At 36.1% G+C, this 18,937-nt stretch overlaps 2 protein-coding genes across 7 annotated transcripts in view; one reads left to right on the top strand and one right to left on the bottom strand.

Moving 5' to 3' along the window:
- LOC141386221 (serine/threonine-protein kinase pim-3-like) overlaps positions 1–18,937 on the top strand; it is a 35,298-nt gene that overhangs the window by 13,485 nt on the left and 2,876 nt on the right. The window lies entirely within an intron of this gene.
- LOC137488148 (serine/threonine-protein kinase pim-3-like) lies at positions 337–18,595 on the bottom strand. Of its 5 annotated transcripts, XM_087257001.1 has the most exons (9): positions 18,290–18,595; positions 17,989–18,159; positions 17,784–17,866; positions 17,619–17,669; positions 17,170–17,542; positions 16,865–17,044; positions 3,712–4,107; positions 1,359–1,520; positions 917–1,202 (listed from the first exon to the last, which is right to left on the bottom strand). In XM_087257001.1, the coding sequence occupies exons 1-8, from the start codon at positions 18,315–18,317 to the stop codon at positions 1,489–1,491; spliced, it is 1,314 nt and encodes a 437-aa protein (XP_087113127.1). In that variant the 5' UTR covers positions 18,318–18,595; the 3' UTR covers positions 917–1,202; positions 1,359–1,488. The 5 variants fall into 5 exon arrangements, with proteins under 5 accessions (XP_087113126.1, XP_087113128.1, XP_087113127.1 ...); XM_087257000.1 differs by lacking the exon at positions 1,359–1,520 and having other exon boundaries at positions 337–1,202; XM_087257002.1 differs by lacking the exon at positions 1,359–1,520 and having other exon boundaries at positions 916–1,202; positions 3,712–4,127.

The raw sequence follows: 18,937 nt of genomic DNA, 5'->3' as shown, positions 1-18,937 counted from the left end.
GAATATTTTAATAATAATAAAATAAAAAAAAGTTTTCAGTGTCTTGAAATGGCCGAGTACTTTCACTAAAACACATTGAAATGAAAGGATCATTTCATCAAACATGTAAAACTTACGATCCTGAGGAAAAATAAAAAGAAGTGACTACTATAAAGTTATTGGTTATCCTGAATTAAATTAATGCAAATTATTGAGAAAATTCCATGTTTAATGTTATAAAATTGACTCGAAAAAGCGAAAATTTTCAATTCATCATTGTGTTAAATGTGAAAAGCAGCAAGTAAACACACAAAATAATCTACAATAAAAAAGAAATTGATTTAAATGGCACAAAATGTGTAAATGATGACAAGTTTATTTTATATGTGTGAAAACAATTCAGCTAATTGTACTTTACTGCATTTATGACAAAAAGATGTTTTAAAATGAAAATAATCTTCAAAATAAGAATCTAAAACTTCCAGTAGGTGGTGGTAAATACACACCCTTACATACCTTTAACTACACATGACATTTTACTCCACCTTACATATTACTCACCCGGATATATATAATTGTATAAGGGTCATTCTCACTATAAAGTGCCTTCGAGACTAAATTGTTTGAGAGTTTTGATTAAACCACAGTTGTTGTATTAATTAGACCTTAGACTGTAAGAAATGAATGTTGGTCAAGCTCCTGCACTTTTTACAAATAATCTGCAAGTAGAAAAACAGTAAACAAACCTCACATTGTGTCAACCCTGTCATGGACAAATGTAAAGTATCAGTACAGTCAGAGCATCTGGAAAGTTTTCATAGCGCTTCACTTTAACCACATTTTTATGTTACAACCTTAATTCAAAATGAGTCAAATTTATTTATTACCTCTAAATTCTACACACAATACTCCATAATGACAATGTGATTTTTTTTTAATTGTTGCAAATTTATTAAAAATTAAAAAAAACCTGAGAAATCACATGTACATGTACTCAGAGATAGTAGAATCTCACAAATGTTTTAAGTGTTGCCCAGCCGCAGCTCTACAGTTGTCTGTTAGAGAGGCTCTGCTTGCTAATGCCCAGGAGGATGCGGGACTTCCAGTTGAGTGTGCACTTATCCCTGAGGACACACCTTGATTTGGGTATGATACACAAGGGCGATGGCATCCACAACCCAGTGTGCCAGCCTCTGCTTGATATGGCACTTTCCTTCTGCCGACTGCCAAAACAGACACAAAGCAAAATAAAACAAAAAGAAAAAAAAACAGACTAGAGAATGCTCTGTTTGGGCCACGTAAACACCCAGTGTGCGACCTCATCACAGCAATGGAGGGGTTAAGTAAGCCTCCTCCAGGGTCAATGCTTAAAGTCTCACTATCTGATCTGGAGTGGTAGGAACCTTGGGCACATAGCCAGGCCAGAGTCTCAGGACAATGTGAGAGTTAGCTGGCCCAAATTCCAAGCATGATTTGCTGACAGAAAATGCCTCCAGGTCCCGGACTCTATTAATAGAAGCCAGTGTGATGAGCAGAGCTGTCTTCAAGAAAAGAAAACTTAAAGATACTGAATCAAGTGGCTCTCTTTGCAGTGCGCAGAGGACCACAGAGTGATCCCAAAAGGGCATGAGAGGTCAGCTACCGATGCTGGCAGGTCACTTAAGGTTTCTATGTCATGTCTATGAATCACACATGAAGGTTTCAGAGATTTGATTTGATTTATTAATTTTCAAACAGAAATATCACACATAAAACATCATTAACAAAAAATACATTTCAACATGGTGGAAAATGGAGTGGGATGAAGCACAAGCTTATTATTTTCCCACCCCATCACCACACACATCATTCGTCTATTACTTAAACTGATTTCTTCTTTTACTGATCTCTTCTTTTTCATAAAATATATTTTATCCTTTTGATATCTTTGACAAATTATATGTTTGATTCCAATTGTACCTTTACATTTTGTAACAGACCCAAAGGAAAAAAATTCACTGCAAATAGCCATTAATTAAAACTTCATCATACCTTTCTCGCTTTATCCTTTTTCAATCACCTTCATCATTATATTCCTTTAATAATATACATTTATACAACTTTTTCAATTGATTATTATCCTGACATTGTTTGGGAGTCTGATCTAGACTGTTCCATAATTTCACATCACAGACAGACGTACACAAACTTGTTAAAGTTGTCCTTGTTTTCAACCTCCTAAACCTTAGTTCTTCTCTCAGATTATATCCCTCTTGTCTTTCTTCAAATAATTTTTGCATGCATTTTGGAAGTAATTCATTCCTAGCTTTAAACATAAATTGTGCTGTTTTAAATTGAACCAAATCTTTGAACTTGAGTATCTTTCATTTTAAATATAAAGGATTTGTATGTTCCAAATAGCCCACATTTTCCATCAGTCCAATGACTTTTTGTATTTTAAGGGATTGATTGTATTTGAACAACATCAATTAGGACTAACAAAAACCAGAAACAACTATCTAATAATGCTGAGATGACTTATTGATATTTGTGTGCAATAATTCAAAAATGTATGTCTAATCATTATTAAATATTAATGATGACAATAATACTAACAATGAATTACATCTCTCATGATCGTGCTGCCCTGAATGTGCTTGAATGTAAGTTTATAAATAAATTCATGGTTTGCATCAAACTAAAATGAAGCATTGCAGTAAGAAATATTTTTGTTTTGCACTATTGTTTTTATCTAATAAATAATATTTCTGCTACAAAACAAACAAAAGATTATAATAAATCATTTAATTCAAGGCTGAAAGCTGCAAAACTGTTTTTAGTTAGTAATTCAAGAAAGAATGGACAAAAGAAAGTAATAAAAGTCTCACTTCTATCACTCTTTAAAGGTTTTGATCTGGGTTTGTGTCATTTTAAATGCTCAGTCTTGTTATGAGCTGATTTTCTTTCTTCTGTTTGTGGAAAGCAGGCGAGTCAGCGCACTAATTTATAAGCAGGCAGAGCAGGATTCTCGTGATGATCACCAGCACAATACTGCTCTTTGTTATGAGCCGCAGATTCAGTTTAAACTTAGCAAAGGCGAGCTTCTTTGTCGATGATGTGTACAGTGTTAGATTTCACATTTAGCGGACATTTGCGCTGAACACGCAGTGAATGCAACGCATCGAGCTTCAGGCACCTTCTCCGAAAACACGGATCAACATTCACCACATGTCATGATCGCTGTCATCGGCGCCATTATGTTGTAACTTGTGGGGTTTGCAAATCTGTGTGTAGGCTACTTTTCACTCTTCAGCTGTTTGCATTTCCAAATAACATAACCTTTGTTTCACTTATATTTAATGACAATTTGTTTAAGTCAAACCATAATTTTAATTAATTAATTTCTGTTTTAATCAACTCCATAAGTTTTAGTAAATTATCCCCAGAACAAAAGAAACTTTTATCATCTGCAAATAATATAAACTTAAACAACTCTGATATCTTACACAGATCATTCATGTAAATTATAAACAATATTGGACCTAAAACTGATCCTTGTGCTATGCCACACTTTACATTTAGATATGAAGATTTATGGTTGCCAATTTCCACAAACTGTTGCCTATTTTTTAAATAACTGCTTATTCAGTCCAAGGCTACTTCTCTAATACCAAACCTTTATCATTTGTTTACCAATATATTATCATTTATTGTATCAAATGCCTTCTTTAAATATATAAAAATTCCAACTACCTTCTCCTTTTTCTGATCTGGACGTAGGTCCTTCCTCAGGAGAATCTGTCAGGGAGGGTCTGTCCCGAGGAGTGTGAGTTCTGGAAACCAGGTCTGGGTGGGCCAGTGTGGTGCAACCAGCAAGATCTGCTCCTCGTCCTCCCTGACCTTGCCCAGGGTCTGTACAAGAAGACTCACTAGGGAAACGCAAACTTGCCTGATACACATGTCCGAAGCCAGCAGTGAGCCAGTGCATCTGTGCTGAGCGGAGCAGTGGCCGGTCTTGGCTGAAGCAAACAGGTAAACCTGAGTTTCTCCAAAACACCCCCATATCAGCTGGAGTACTTTGGGGTGAAGTTGGCACTTTCTTGGGAGTGTGAGCTGCATGACATTCCTCGGTGCTTGCCATTGACATCCCTGAGACATGGAACAAAAACCTAAAATTAATAACAAAATTTAACATGAACCTGTTTATTATAAGAACAATTAAGAACAATCAGTAAATAAAAGTGAATAAAGAGTTAAATGTGAAGTGCCATTAGAAACTCCTGGAATGTCAGTCGCTTTGTAAAAATGAACAGTATTTTACTGTAAATCAGGAAATTCTCCATTAGATTTATTAGAGTTTTATAACAGATTTGGACAGTTGCAGAGTTTAACCAAGCTTATTGTTGTGTTCAATGTTCTCTGTATTTCTCAGTTCTCCTGCATTTGTTCTGTTAATAGGTGTGGATGCCAGTTCACAGGCCAGTACTCATGAACTTTGAGAGGCAGTTTTTGGGGAAACTGTATCATAGATAGGGGTGTAACGATACACTCAAGTCCTGACGATGCACTGAGGTCTTATGAAGCAAAGGAATCTCTCTCTGTGCAACAAAGTGAACATTATTTACAAATGTATCATCTGTTATATCTCTGTGGTAAACAAACGTGTGATTTCACGGCCATGAAACAGCATTATCAGCGTAATACACTCTAAAAAACGCTGGGTTGGTTTTTTTAACCCAAATGCTGGGTTGAGACTGCTGGGTAACAAAATTGGGTTGATTCAACCCAATTTGGGTTGAAAATCGGTCTTTATCTATAATCCAGCAGTGCTGGGTTGGGAACGCAGATGTGAAAGAGAGCACGCACGTCACGTCAACATGCAGGGACATCAACGTGAGAAACCGCCATTTTCTTTGCGCTGTCTTTGAGGGGAAGCGAGTGAAATTCTGTCTGAGACGCAAGTTATTTAGTGTGTATTTAACAATTTTCATAAGAAATAACACATTTAGTTTATTTAGTATAATATACACGCGCTTTTTTTTCTGTTTCTCCGCCTGACGGCCGACTTGTTGCTCCGCCTCACGCCCGACCTGCTGCTCCGCTTCACCGCCGACCTGTGCTCGCCTTACGACCGACCTGTTTCTCCGGACCTGTTTCTCCGCCTGACGGCGACCTGTTTCTCCGCCTGACGGCCGAGCTGTTGCTCCGCCTGACGCCCGAGCTGTTGCTCCGCCTGACGCCCGAGCTGTTGCTCCGCCTGACGCCTGACCTGTGCTCGCCTCACGCCCGACCTGCTGCTCCGCCTCACAGCCAGCCTGTTGATCGGTGGACGGGAAAGCGCGCATGGCATCGGAAGGAGCTTGAAACGTATAAGGTAACTAATGGAACTAACGTGAAGCATGTTTGATGACCACTTTATAAACACAACACCTAGGATAATTTAGGAGCTTTTTATTGTAATAAAATGCCTTTTGAATGACACAGATTTTTATGTTGGCTAGGTGATGACAGTAAGTAACGTTACTGTGATTTGTGATCTTTCTGAGGTGTTAACTGTAAAGCAGTAAGTAGTATTTTTGCTCTTGTATTTCTTAAGTTTGTTCATGGATTTTTGTGACAATACTTTGATGCATAAGTGTTGAATTCAGCTTCTCTAACAATGTTTTTTTTTAATCAAAATATATACAATAATTGTCCTGCTCTGCATGTACATTTTGTTTAGCTGTACATTGAATAGCAAATGTTATTAATTTACTATGAGCATTTTACATTCTAGACGTGATTTGACATATCTTTAATTAATCCTGTATGTAAGGGTCGTTTCATGCAAACGGAAATGTCTGAGCTAAGGCTAATTCCAACCTAATCATCTTCGACTGCAAAAAGAAAAAGTTTGACATCCGTTTTATGTGACACCCTGGATAATTATTATCATTTAGGAGTATTTGTTTGATATAGTGACTTTTGGCTAACATGATCTTTTTTTTACTTAATTTTGCTTAAACGCTTTTATTTGTTATTCTTTTTCAGATGGATAATTTCGTGAAAATCAAACTAAAAGAATGCAATCTTGAGGAGTTAATCCCCACATTTGAAGGTATGTAATAATATTTTACTTGGTTCATTGTAATCATTAGGGCTGCCCTTGTCTAAACATTTGTCTGGTTGACTTGTGATGTTTATTTGAAGCATTAGTTGAATAATTACAGATTTATTAATAAACCTTTTATTCATTGATTCATTTTCTTTTTGACTCAGTCCCTTTATTAATCTGGGGTCGCCACAGCAGAATGAACCGCCAACTTATCCAGCATATTTTTTACACAGCGGATTCATGCAGCATACATTGACTTTGCCAGTGTGGACTTTTTTTCTGCAACTAATAAATTTTGGGGTGCATGGTGACGCAGTGGGTAGCACATTCGCCTCATAGCAACAAGGTCACTTGATCGATCCTTGGCTGGGTCAATAGGCGTTTCTGTGTGGAGTTTGCATGTTCTCCCCGTGTTCGCGTGGGTTTCCTCCAGGTGCCCCGGTTTCCAAAGACATGTGGTAAAGGTGAATTGGGTAGACTAAATTGTCAATGGTGTATGTGTGTGAATGAGTATTTGTTTACCAGTGATGGGTTGCAGCTGAAAGGGCATCTGCTGCATAAAACTTATGCTGGATATGTTGGTGGTTCATTCCATTGTGGTTACCCCAGATTAATAAAGCGACAAAGCTGAAAAGAAAATGAATGAATGAATAATAAATTTTTAGTTGACTAATGGTTATTCAATTATTAGGGGGCAGCCCTAGTAATCATTAGCCACTTCAACACTTCAAACTGAGAGATTAAACTTTAATGCCAATTTGTCTTTGTCTGGTTATTTTTTAAAATCTGCTGTTCATGCAATTAGTGACATTCTCTTGTTTTATTTTTAGCACAGGAGCGAACCTTTCCTCGTTTTTAGGTCAATTTGAATAGAATTCAGAGGGTAAGGATTCAATTAAAGGTTTCTTGATGCATAATGATGCATTTAATGCATAATGCTTGTCTTAGTTATTTTATTAACAATGAAAATGTTATTTTTATGTTTGTTATTAGGGTGGCATGGGGGCGCACTGGGTAGTGCTGTCGCCTCACAGCAAGATGGTCGCTGGTTTGAGCCTCGGATGGGTTTTCCGTCCACAGTCCAATGACATGCGGTGTAGCTGAATTGGGTAAGCTAAATTGTCCATAGTGTGTGTGTAAATGAGAGTGTGATGGGTTGCAGTTGAAAGGGCATCTGCTGCGTAAAACATAAAAAGATGACGGTTTTGTGAAAGTTGTGATTTGGTCACAGCTATGGTTTATCAATTTTTTTCTGGTAAGATGCTTTATATAGATAGTGAATGCAACAAACTCTAAATGGCCTGTAAGCCAATTATTTTCATTAAAGGAGAAGTCCACTTCCAACAAAAGATTCACACATAATGTTCTCACCCCCTTGTCACCCAAGATGTTCATGTCATTCTTTCTTCAGTCAGAAAGATTTTTTTTTAGGAAAATATTTCAGCAATTTTATCCATCTTCATGGACTGAGATTGTGCCTCATTTTTGAAGTGCTTAAAGAAAATTTAAATGCGGCTTCAAATAATACAAATACGGTTGCAAACAGTCCCAGCTCAGGAAGAAGGGTCTTATCTATTCTCATTAAGAAAACACAATTAAATACTTAATAATTTCAAATGCTCATCTTGCCTTACTATTACTTATTAAAAAAAGTTCCTTAGGCAAACCTGTTGTTGCATTGTCATCTTCACTCGGGCCAAAAAATTGCAGCATGGTGCCATGGTCAGAGGTTAACTAATGCCAACACTGGCTGATAGCTTGGTGTGTTATGGCCTTAATTGCTTCTAAAGGTATTTTAGGTGTTCTAAAGTTAACTCTAAAGATATTTAACTTTTACACTTTTGAGTTTTTAATAAATCTTAATTCTATTTATTTTTTCAGATTGGGACCAATATTGCTGAGTATCTTCATCCATTGAATTCAAGAATCTATTGAGTTTCCTCATGTTCTCGTCCTTGGAGACCACCACTTCTTTCAAGCCTTTGCTCATGTGCTGTGCTATTTATTATTGCAAAGTACATTACTTGCTAAAGTGGACGTTTGCTATAAAGCATTCTACATCTTTGGTGTGAACTACCCCAAGCAGTGTTCCCTGGTGTGGCAGACTGTGGTTTATGGACATCCTGGGGAGGAGACACTAGCAGTAAGGGTTCTGCTAGCATTAATTTTTGCTGACAAACAGTAATCATTAATACTGTGACCTCACTGCTTCCTTGGATTCTGTGTTCTTTAACTTGTACTTTGGATTGTGGGGGAAAAGGAGCACCCGGAGAAAACCCACACAAACACGGGGAAAACATGCAAACTCCACACAGAAACACCAACTGACCCAGCTGAGGCTTAAACCACCGACCTTGTTGCTGTGAGGCAATCGTACTACCCACTGTGCCACCATGACACCCATTTCTAAAGAATAGTTTTAATAACTCATTTCTAATAACTGATTTCTTTTTTCTTTGCTATGATGACGGCACATAATAATGGACTAGATATTTTTTAAAGACACTCTACACTGCAGTTACATTACAACTAATGTTTCTTACAGACTCTTTTATATCTCAGGATTGATGTTTGCACATGATTGTTCGAGTAAAAGTTAAAAAAAGTTTTCCTATTTCAAATTTGTTTAAAAATGCTTCCATCCTCAGGTTTCATTTTAACTTTTATATCTGTTTTTTCTTCAAAACTGCATTTACATTGAACTTGATCATCCTTACTGATGATTGCTTTATATCTCATATATTGATGTTGGCACATAATTGTTAAAGGAAAGTTATAAAATGTTTTCTTATTTTTTCTTAATATAAAATTTGTATTTTCTTAGTTTTTATTGTTTGTTTTGTTTTTTCAAGCTGTTTGATGCCTTTTCATTATTACTTTCACATATTTTTTTCTGCATTGCAGTTGATGATTTATATGAGAATATGTTGATGTTTGTGCTCAAATTACTTTCTGACTTCAGTCATTTAGAAGCATTTTCATTATTACTTCCTTATACTATTGTTTTTCTCTACTCTGCAATAACATTGCAATTGCCTCTTACTGATGATTCCTGATTTATACATGATGCAAATGTTTTTGAATGTATTTCAAATATGCATTTTCTTAAGGTAATTTGTCTGATTTCAGTCTGATGCATAGTTACTGAACTTTAGTCAGTGTTTCTGTGATACAGTTTGATAAATTTTCATAGAAATCGTCTTAACCCTTTAACTACCCTTTCAAGAAAAAAAAAAATTGGATTGCATTTCTCAACTGCTAATGTCGCTATTGAACACAATCAGTACATTTTAACACATTTTATAATTTCTAAAATATCAACCTCTACCAAATGATTGATATGCATGTTTATGGTAAAAGTACCAGAATTATGAAAAATCTGAAAAATTATGTGTAAGACCAATTAAAAAAAAAAAAAAAAAAAAAAAAAAAAAAATATATATATATATATATATATATATATATATATATATATATATATATATATATATATATATATATATAAATCATCTTCTTTCTTATGACTTTAACAGTCATTATTTAAAATAGTAAAAACATGGTCAACCATTTGGTAGAGCAGGCAGTCAAAGGGTTAATGCTGAGGTGCAGATGGGAAAAATGTCTTAAATTCATTTGGACACATTTTATCTTTTGTCATAAATAAAATTCCATTACTGAACAACTATGTATTGCTGTAGAATTGTTTTTATTTTAGTGATTTTAATTATCAGTTTCTAGATTAAATTTCTGACCCATTTTGGGTTACATTCAACCCAGCAGTGTAGTAATTTTTAACTAATAGTTGGGTTAAAATCACAACCCAGCATGCTGGGTTAAACTTGTAACCCAACTTGCTGGGTTAAAGTAACCCAGCGTTGGGTTTGTCCCTTTTTTACCCAGCGCTGGGTTACCAAAACAACCCAAATTCGGTTGTTTTCAACCCAGCAGTTTTTAGAGTGTACAGGAAAACAGAATTGACCTTTTTGGGTGAAATATACCTTATACAATAAGCCGAGTACTGCAAAAAAAACAAGTTCAGTATTGCAAGTCCTATCGTTTACATAAGCGATGCACATCAGCACATTTATATTTCACAGTTTCACATTATGATGTATCGTTATACCCCTAATCAAAGAAGAATGTAAAGAACAGGCCTTGAACTCATTTTAATCTGTCTACTTTATATTTTCAGCTAATAGGCTGTATAATTGGACATCAGGGCACCAAAATTAATGAAATCCGTCAGATGTCTGGGGCTCAGATCAAAATTGCTAATGCCATGGAGGGGTCATCAAACCGACAGATCACCATTACTGGAACACCTGCCAACATCAGCCTGGCACAGTATCTTATAAACGCCAGGTGAGATTCAAAGCAAGTAACAGAATAAATGCTAAACACAGATGTGTGTAAGTTCTGAATTAAATGTACTTAATATATTTATTTTAAAAAATACTGTAATCAAACGTAAAGGAATGCAAAAGTTTAAAGAAAAGTGTTATAGATACCAAGGCTGAATTTAATTGATGAAAAAATAAAGTAAAATTACAACAATCTTTTATTATTACAGATTTATTTTTAAAGCTTAAGCTCACTTTTTAATGATCCTCACTAAACCAATGTTTCTATCTTGTCTTCAAAAATAATTCTATACTGATTTTTATTTAGGAAATATATTATTATTATCATTAGTAGTAGTAGTAGTAGTAGTGTTAGTAGTTAGCATAGCAGTAGTGGCAGCAGCAGTTTTTTTTTTCTTAGCAGTGTGGTTGAATTTGGTGGTGGTCAGTATTGCCAGGATAACATTTTTTTTTTTTTGAAAATGCAGTTGCAGGAAAGAATAATTCTTAATTAAATCTAGTTTAGAGTTATAGCACAGAAACTTAGCATGCTGAATGTCTAGCGGTTATTACTCTAATTTATTTCAAACTAATTGTTTTATTCATATTATACAGTATATTCAAATGTATTTAAGTTATCATACATGTAATGTGAGCAATAAATTGTATGAAAATATGCTTCATTTTAAATTTGTAAGTGGCGAAACGGGCAGTCATGAATGTTGTGATTTTGAGAAAAATGAAATCTCATTTTAATTACGCTGTAAAAAGCAATTAGTTGACTATAAAAAGGTAAGTTAAGTCAACTTAATAGGTTCTCATAATTTTAAGGGAAGTCAATTGGTCACTTTTAAGGCAGCAGTTTTGATCCCTTCATTAAAGTAACTAATCGCTTTTTATAGAAAACAAAATGATGTTTTACATTTGAAGGTGACATTTATTCTTGATTTATTCTTTGTAACACAGTTTGTTTCATTCAGCGCATGATATTCTTTGGTCTGAAAATAGTTGTTGATTACAAACCAGATGATAGTCAGTGTTTAATGATTTATTTCAGCGTTCAGAAGGGCCTGATTGTTTAATCTTTGACATTTTTACTTGGCTCAACTTCATTAATGTTGACTGCGCTTCAAGTAATTGTAATAGTTCATAAAGCAATGTACTTTGTTTACATCTTTGTTTATTACCGTGATGTGCTGCATTGACTTGGAGAACTGAAAGTGTGACGGTGTCACATTCGTCCAGACATACTTAAGAAAGATTCATTTAATCATGTAAGAACTGACCCTTTTGGGCAACGCAACTGTGATTAAAGTAAAGCAGCAAGTAACAGAAGCTGATTTGAATGTAATGTTGTGACTTTTTAACAGGTCATTTGCTGTTAAATTTGTATAATAAATAAATTCAAGTTCTTTTTTTTCCAATCTTGGTTTTAATAGATAGTGACTACATTGTGAGTTCTATTGTATCTCTGCTGTATTTGCTCAATGTTACAGTTCTCTGTTCAGAATGTTTATTATTTATATCACAGAAATGGGATTAATTCAAACGTATTGTATTATGTATGGATTTCAGTGTTGACTGCTGTATGATTTTATGTGATTAATAATATGACATAAAATCTCATTTTTCATTGTGATCTCATTTTCACGTCATTGCAAGGATACTTATGAAGGTAAAAATAAATATGTATTTGCTTCTGTCATTTCTATTTCTAAAGACAGTTAATTGTGCTCCAGTGACTTATAATTGTATAATCATGGCCATATTCTGAGTCTGAAATAGTGTTATTCTGAATGTCTTAACACCCTTGGCAGTCTTTATCCAGTATAACATCATATAACAGGTTATGTCACCATATACAAAATAGATCATGCGTTTTGCAAAGATAATCATTTATTTTAGGTCTGTAAGAATTGAAATATTACAAATATTTTTGATGTCTTTGACAATTCAAAACATGAGCTGAAAACAGGGCCAATGGACTCCACAACCCACCAGGGGGGAATGCGGGAAAAACCAGTTCCTGTTGCAATTGCATCTGAGTATGCTGAAACTCAGCTTCATCCCCCCAACTCACGCATATGGTCATTTCAATGTTTGAATGTTCTAGATTAACCAAACTGACTTTAACTATCATGTTTGATATCATTTGAAATGTCTCAGTGCGATTGGTACAATGGTCTCGTTCTCTCAGAAATAGACATAATCAAAACAATAAATATATAACTTCAGGCATCTTTTGAACCACTATGAAGGGTGTGACTTTTCCCTAAGTGTGAATGCCTTTTGTTATTCACACCCCCTTTCTTGAGGGAATTCTTGGATTATTTAAGGTAAGGTCTGAGAAAGATTCAGCGCGATTCTGCCTAACCAGATCAGCCCATAACATGGTTTGATCCATGTTATGTATATTTTTGAAGTCAGGAATGCATCTTTTTCATCTTGGATTTGTCTTTGATAATTTGATGTTTTGTATTGATCGTTTATGAAATGACTGATTGAATTTGGCATAATACATTTACCTGACTAATAAATTATGTTTTGAATTATTCAAACCTCGTGTTATTATCACTGATAAATGTTGTTGTCCATAGCACTACAAGCCACTGTACAGGTTAGTAACGGAATAAAACAAGTTAGACGGAGCAGCGTGGCACGCTATACAATGTTGTTAGAGATCCGACTAATAAATTGGCATTTATTCAAGTATACTTGGACTGTAAAAGGCCAACTATTTAGAACAACAAAATATTGTTGAAACTACTTTAAATGTGGATATTTAGGCCTTCATCTACAAACGTATAATCCTGCGCGATTATTATTAAAATACTTTGTCTTGATTAAGTAGATAACAGATCTATGGGGACCACATAAAAATCTCCTAAATTGAGTAAGTAGGGTTCTGCCTTTTTAGGAGAGTGGTTAATCGCCTCTGTTTAATGACCAAGACTGACAAGCTTGTATTAAGAGATTGTATACCTGGCCGGTGCAAGACTCGAGATGCTATAGGAATCTGAATAAATGAGAATAAGGTATAATAACAAATCAAAAGAATATTCAATCATAATCTAAATTAATGTGAACGGAAACAAAATAACCTTCTCAATGTTTTATAATTGGAGTCAGATAAAACGAGGATAAATATATTAATATTCTAAACTACCTCATACTAAAATTGGAGTCAGATATGAGTTAAGTTTAATATAGATCAACATTGTGCACTGGAAAGGCCGAACATGCAGTGAACCTTCATCCACCATTGGATACCGTCATTGGACCAACTGGCTGGACCCTACAGGTCTAAGAAAACAAGAACTGACTACAATCTTTAAGTTATAATTGCTGCTGAATGACGCATTGTATGACTTAATTTCATGATTTTTCTTTTAATAAAGTCTCTTGGTCTCACGTAGGTTTTGTTTGTTTTCTGCGCCAGTGATTTATACTTGAATATGTATGGAATTGTATTTTTACTTATTAGATGATTTAGCTGATCTCTTATTTACTCAGCATCACTGCAGCATCACAGAATGACTCTTTGACTCACACTGTAAACACTAATAAGTTGAGAATACTCAAATCTACAACTCTACAATTCAATTAATTGAGTTGACCAAATATGGTCTCTTCATTAAATTAAATTTTTAAGCACAGATAACTTAAAATACAAGGGCTAACTGGCCCGGCCGTGAATCGAACCAGCGACCTTCTTACTGTAAGTCGACAATGCTAACCACTAAGTCACTGTGTTGCCCCAGCGTGTATATCAATTAAGAAAAATGTAGATCAGCATTTAAATATCTACTGACTAATTTAACTTTTTTCTTTCGTCAGATGGGTTCAGGTAGTGCCTCTGTCCTGCTGCGCTTCAGAATTCAGCATCACAAGCAAAATGACCACCTTGAGTCAAATAACATATATTGAACAATCAGTGCGGTTGTCAAGGCAGAATCTCAAGCACAACCAATCATTTTAAACAGAGACATGGTGAATCATTTAAAGAAATTTAAATGTTAAGTTTAGAGAACTTACAATATGAATTAAAGTTTTTTGCTGCCTAATGAGTAAGTTAAACACACCTTTGATGCCAAAACTTGGTATTTTTATTAATATGAAGTTATATTGACTTAATATCTTTAGTAATGACAACAGCAGGGTTTAAAGTGGATTAAACCAATAGGCGAAGTAAGCAGCTGAAGTTAGGGCCCCAAGGAAGTCTGGAGGCAACAATAAATACTAATAACAGTTTCTATAAATTATATATAATCTCATTTCCTGTCGTATTTTGTAGGATAAGGCTCTAACAAATACAAATTTACTTTAATCAGTACATGTGTGCAATTGAGTCCCCCCACCCCCAATCATGGATCAGTCCAGCAGTCAAATCAGATGAAAATTTAGTTTCAGAAAACAAATAGTTTGTTCATTAATTTTAGTTGTGAACTCATTTTAAGCAAACAAATACTTTAAAATGTAGAGATTGTGTTCAGATAAAAATAACGAAAGGAAGACAGAGTGCTATAAGATAAAGACAGCTAAATAAATAAGCAAATATGAAAAGTGCTTATTACTGAAGGACTTCTGGGTCTCATGACTCGAATTGCTTAGGGCCCCCAAATCATCAAATCCGGCCCTGCTCATAACAAACAATCATCATGATCACGGTACAAAGTGTAGAGTAAACAATGTTATTAACACTATGCGCTGTATTTGTTAAAATAAATGTTAAATTATTGTGTGTTTCATTAGACAAACTGTTGAGATGATGAAAAACACGCTGTCTTATACGTTTTAGTTAAATTGTGATTCTCTGTGCTGAACATTGCCCCCTTGTGTTGTCTATGATCACTTACTGAGGAGAGACGTGACCCTGCACCACAAAAGCACTTTTTTACTTCTTTTAGTTTGAGCACATGCTTTTTAAAATGATTGAGCTGTTGAAACTTTGACCTACACATGAAAAAACAATATGTACATTTTAAATTACTTTCAAAATTATAATTGTATTCTAACCTGAAACTGAAGATCGTCCTAAAAAGAGATTTATTGCGCTATATTGGGATAATTTGCAATTTGATGTGCACAAAAGAAGAAAAACACAGTAGTGTTTACTTTAAATTCTCGTAAGAAGTTTAGTATTTGTATTTTTTCTAACTTTGAATTGAAGATTATCAAAAAACTATTCAGCACTCTTCAATGTTGAAATTTTGTAGTTCAATGTCCACAAAAACACAATATTGTTCATTTCAAATTCTCATAGAAACTTTTCTTTTTTACCTAAAATTGAAGATCACTCAAAATAAAATAACATTTGTTAAATATCAGCATGCGTGTATGGACATTTACTGAGTTTATTATCGACAGATCTGTGTTTAAGTAAAACAATTCGGCTAGTTTAGATTTTTATGTTTTAAATTCAGACATCAAATTTTGCAAATAAAGGTTTGGTCTAGTTAGTTCAGCACACTACAGACAGCATGATCATATCTGACTGAACAGAGTCTCCTAATTCCTCCAGTGTCTGTGTTCATTCATTCATTTTCCTTCAGCTTAGTCCCTTTATTCATCAGGGGTCACCACAGGGGAATGAACCGCCAAAATATCCAGCATATGTTTTACACAGCGGATGCCCTTCCAGCTTCAACCCAGTACTGAGAAACATCCACACACTCTCACATGCACAAACACACTATGGCCAATTTAGTTTATTCAATTCACATAAACCACATGTCACTGAACTGTGGGGGAAACCCATGCCAACACATGGAGAACATTCAAACTCCACACAGAAATGCCAACTGGCCCTGCTGGTACTCGAACCAGCGACCTTCTTGCTGTGAGGTTACAGTGCTAACCACTGAGTCACAGTGCTGCCCTTGGTTTGAACATTTACATTTTAGTGAAACCAGTAAAGACAAAAAAAACTGCTGTAATTGCGTATAAAATAACTTTATTGTTTATGATTTATTTAACATCTGTCCCCGTTTTTCTCTAAGTGGTCTAGAAACTGTACATTTGTCTACTGTAGACTAGCTTGTGTGTGTGTGTGTGTGTGTGTGTGTGTGTGTGTGTGTGTGTGTGTGTGTCTTCAGCTCGTACAGCTTCACACAGAGCCTCACAGATGCAGCAGAGGAAGCTCAGGATCAGGATCTGTTCTCCTCAGTTCCTCTGCCCCTCCTGCTCTCCTTCTACAAATCATTGACAGCGTTTATCTACACTGAACCTGACAATGCAACCCAAGCCATGACTGCTGGATTTAGATAAGTGTAATGTCACTGGCCACCTGTGCAGTGCAACCAGGGATGGCTCTCAATGTCATCTAAACTGGGCCGATCAGCCGGTGCTGCACTGAGACACCAGCGAATCAGCTGACGGCACTCTGTTACACACAACACCGTCTTCAGAAACACACAACAACACACTTCTGCTCGCTCGCCAGGCTATCTCTGAATGTGTCTGAATCTCTTACCTGTTGACAAGCTCCTAGGGAAGGTCAGTCTGCTTCTGGACGTGACCCTCTGTGCGCCTCTGAATGGGAAACGGTCACACAGGATGTTGTAGAGCGTCACTCCTACTGACCAGACTGTGGCTGGAGTCGCATGGTAGCGATGTCTACGAAACCACTCGGGAGGAGCGTATGCAGGAGTGCCTGAGAGACATAAGAAGACCACAAACATCTGCTCAACATGCTCCAGTACAGACAAATTCCCTTTAGTGGATCAGCAGAAGTTCACAAACATCAACAGAACGTTTCCTTCTGTAACTCAAACTCACCTGCAAAGTATTTGTAGGCCGAGCGCTTCAGCAGATCTCCACAGCCGAAGTCCAGCAGCTTGATTTCCTGGGACTCTGTGGAGATCAGCAGGTTTTCTGGTTTGACGTCCCGGTGCAGGACGCCGCGGCTCTCGCAGTGTTTTAGGGCCGCAATCAGCTGCACCAGCACTTTCTTGGCCAGACGCTCATCCAGACAGCCGTTCTCCTCACAGAAGCTTTGGAGATCTTGGCAAGGATCCGGTCGCTCCAGGATCAGGATGTAGCGTCTGGGACGGTCAAACCAGTCCAACAGCTGCAGGACACTGGGGCAGGCAGGAGCTGATGTGACACGGGTCATCAATGCCACCTCCAGCGGCAGCCGACCCTGACCATCCTGCAGGACAAACCCTCCATTATATCCAGAACTCAATCAAACACAGCAAACACAACAGATTCACATCAAAACATACAACTTTCAGTCGCTCGGGGGTCCGGTCCTTTGAAACGTACTTGATGGCCACCTGCAGACAGGAAAAGCAGAGTAAATCACACCTGCCTGATTGTGACACATGACATTTACTGACAGCAACATTTCTAAAGCATGTCTGAACAAAGGAGGGAAGAAAATCTCTTACTGGCAGTCCATCAGACCTGCGCATCCCAGCAAACACAGAGCCGAATCCACCTCGTCCCAGCAACGGGCCCTTCAGGTACAAGTCTGCAACACAGAAGAGCACAAGAAATGAAGAAAAGAGAGAAAGAGAAAACATGCTGCGGTCTCTTCAATGACAAATCATTTCATTTCTGAGCCATAAGATCTAGAAGATGAGCTGTGCTGACCTCTGCGAGAGCGTTTGGCTGGTCTGCTGGACGAGGTGGACAGTGTTTGCTGGCTGCTGCTCTGCCTTTTCCTCTTGCTGTTCCTCTGGTCTGTGGATGCAGAATCAGCCAAATGTGAAGGCACAGGAGCCAAAAAACCAGGAAGCTCAGTGGTGCCGTCCCGTGTATCTTCTGTATATCAAAACATTTTTAATGAATCTTTTTTGTTAACTTCTGTAATCCTTTTCATATTAGTCAAACATCATACAGCATCATACAGTGATATACAATGACAAACAAATGAAAGATTAAAAACACTCACCTCCTCTTTCTTCACCCATGTGGGACATGGACAATCTCCTCCAACCTGCAATAAAACAGACAAAAACAGACAAATATGAAAATAAATGTAAAACAAAGTAAAGAAGAAGAAGAAGAAGAAGGAATGAAAAAACAGCAACAAAATTGTATTTAAAAAAATAATCAGAAAAATAACTAAAATAAAGATGATTAGAGAAATTGTGCTCTTTAAAATAAGTCTTTTTCTCTGAGAAATCCTCCAACAGCTTCAGAAATCTCAGGATTCGCACAGAAATGCTCTGCAAAGTCGCCTCGTCTCTCAACCAACAGATTGCGATAGGTTTTATTGTTTTTATATGCAGTCAGAATTCATATCGTAACACGCGCTGCTATAGCAACTAAAATTGTAAAATACAAATAGGCAAAAAGGGGTATAAATCCAATTAGTTCTAATTAAAAGCTCTTGTTATTAAATTAAAAATGTATAAAAATTTAATTTCCGGGGTAATTATCAATTGGCCAATCAGCTTTCATCAATACTGCGACATCACCATACACTGATTGAGCTATCGAAATTAAATGAAATCAAATACTAAAAGCCTTATTTAATTTAATATTATTGTTGTTTATTATACAATTTATTTTATTTAAAAATATAATTCATTAATAT

Source organism: Danio rerio, chromosome 6 (assembly GCF_052040795.2).
Source record: "Danio rerio strain M-AB ecotype USA chromosome 6, GRCz13ab, whole genome shotgun sequence".
Taxonomy (NCBI): Eukaryota; Metazoa; Chordata; class Actinopteri; order Cypriniformes; family Danionidae; genus Danio; species Danio rerio.
Note: the sequence above shows the minus strand (reverse complement) of the source record. Positions and strands in the feature narration are given on the sequence as shown.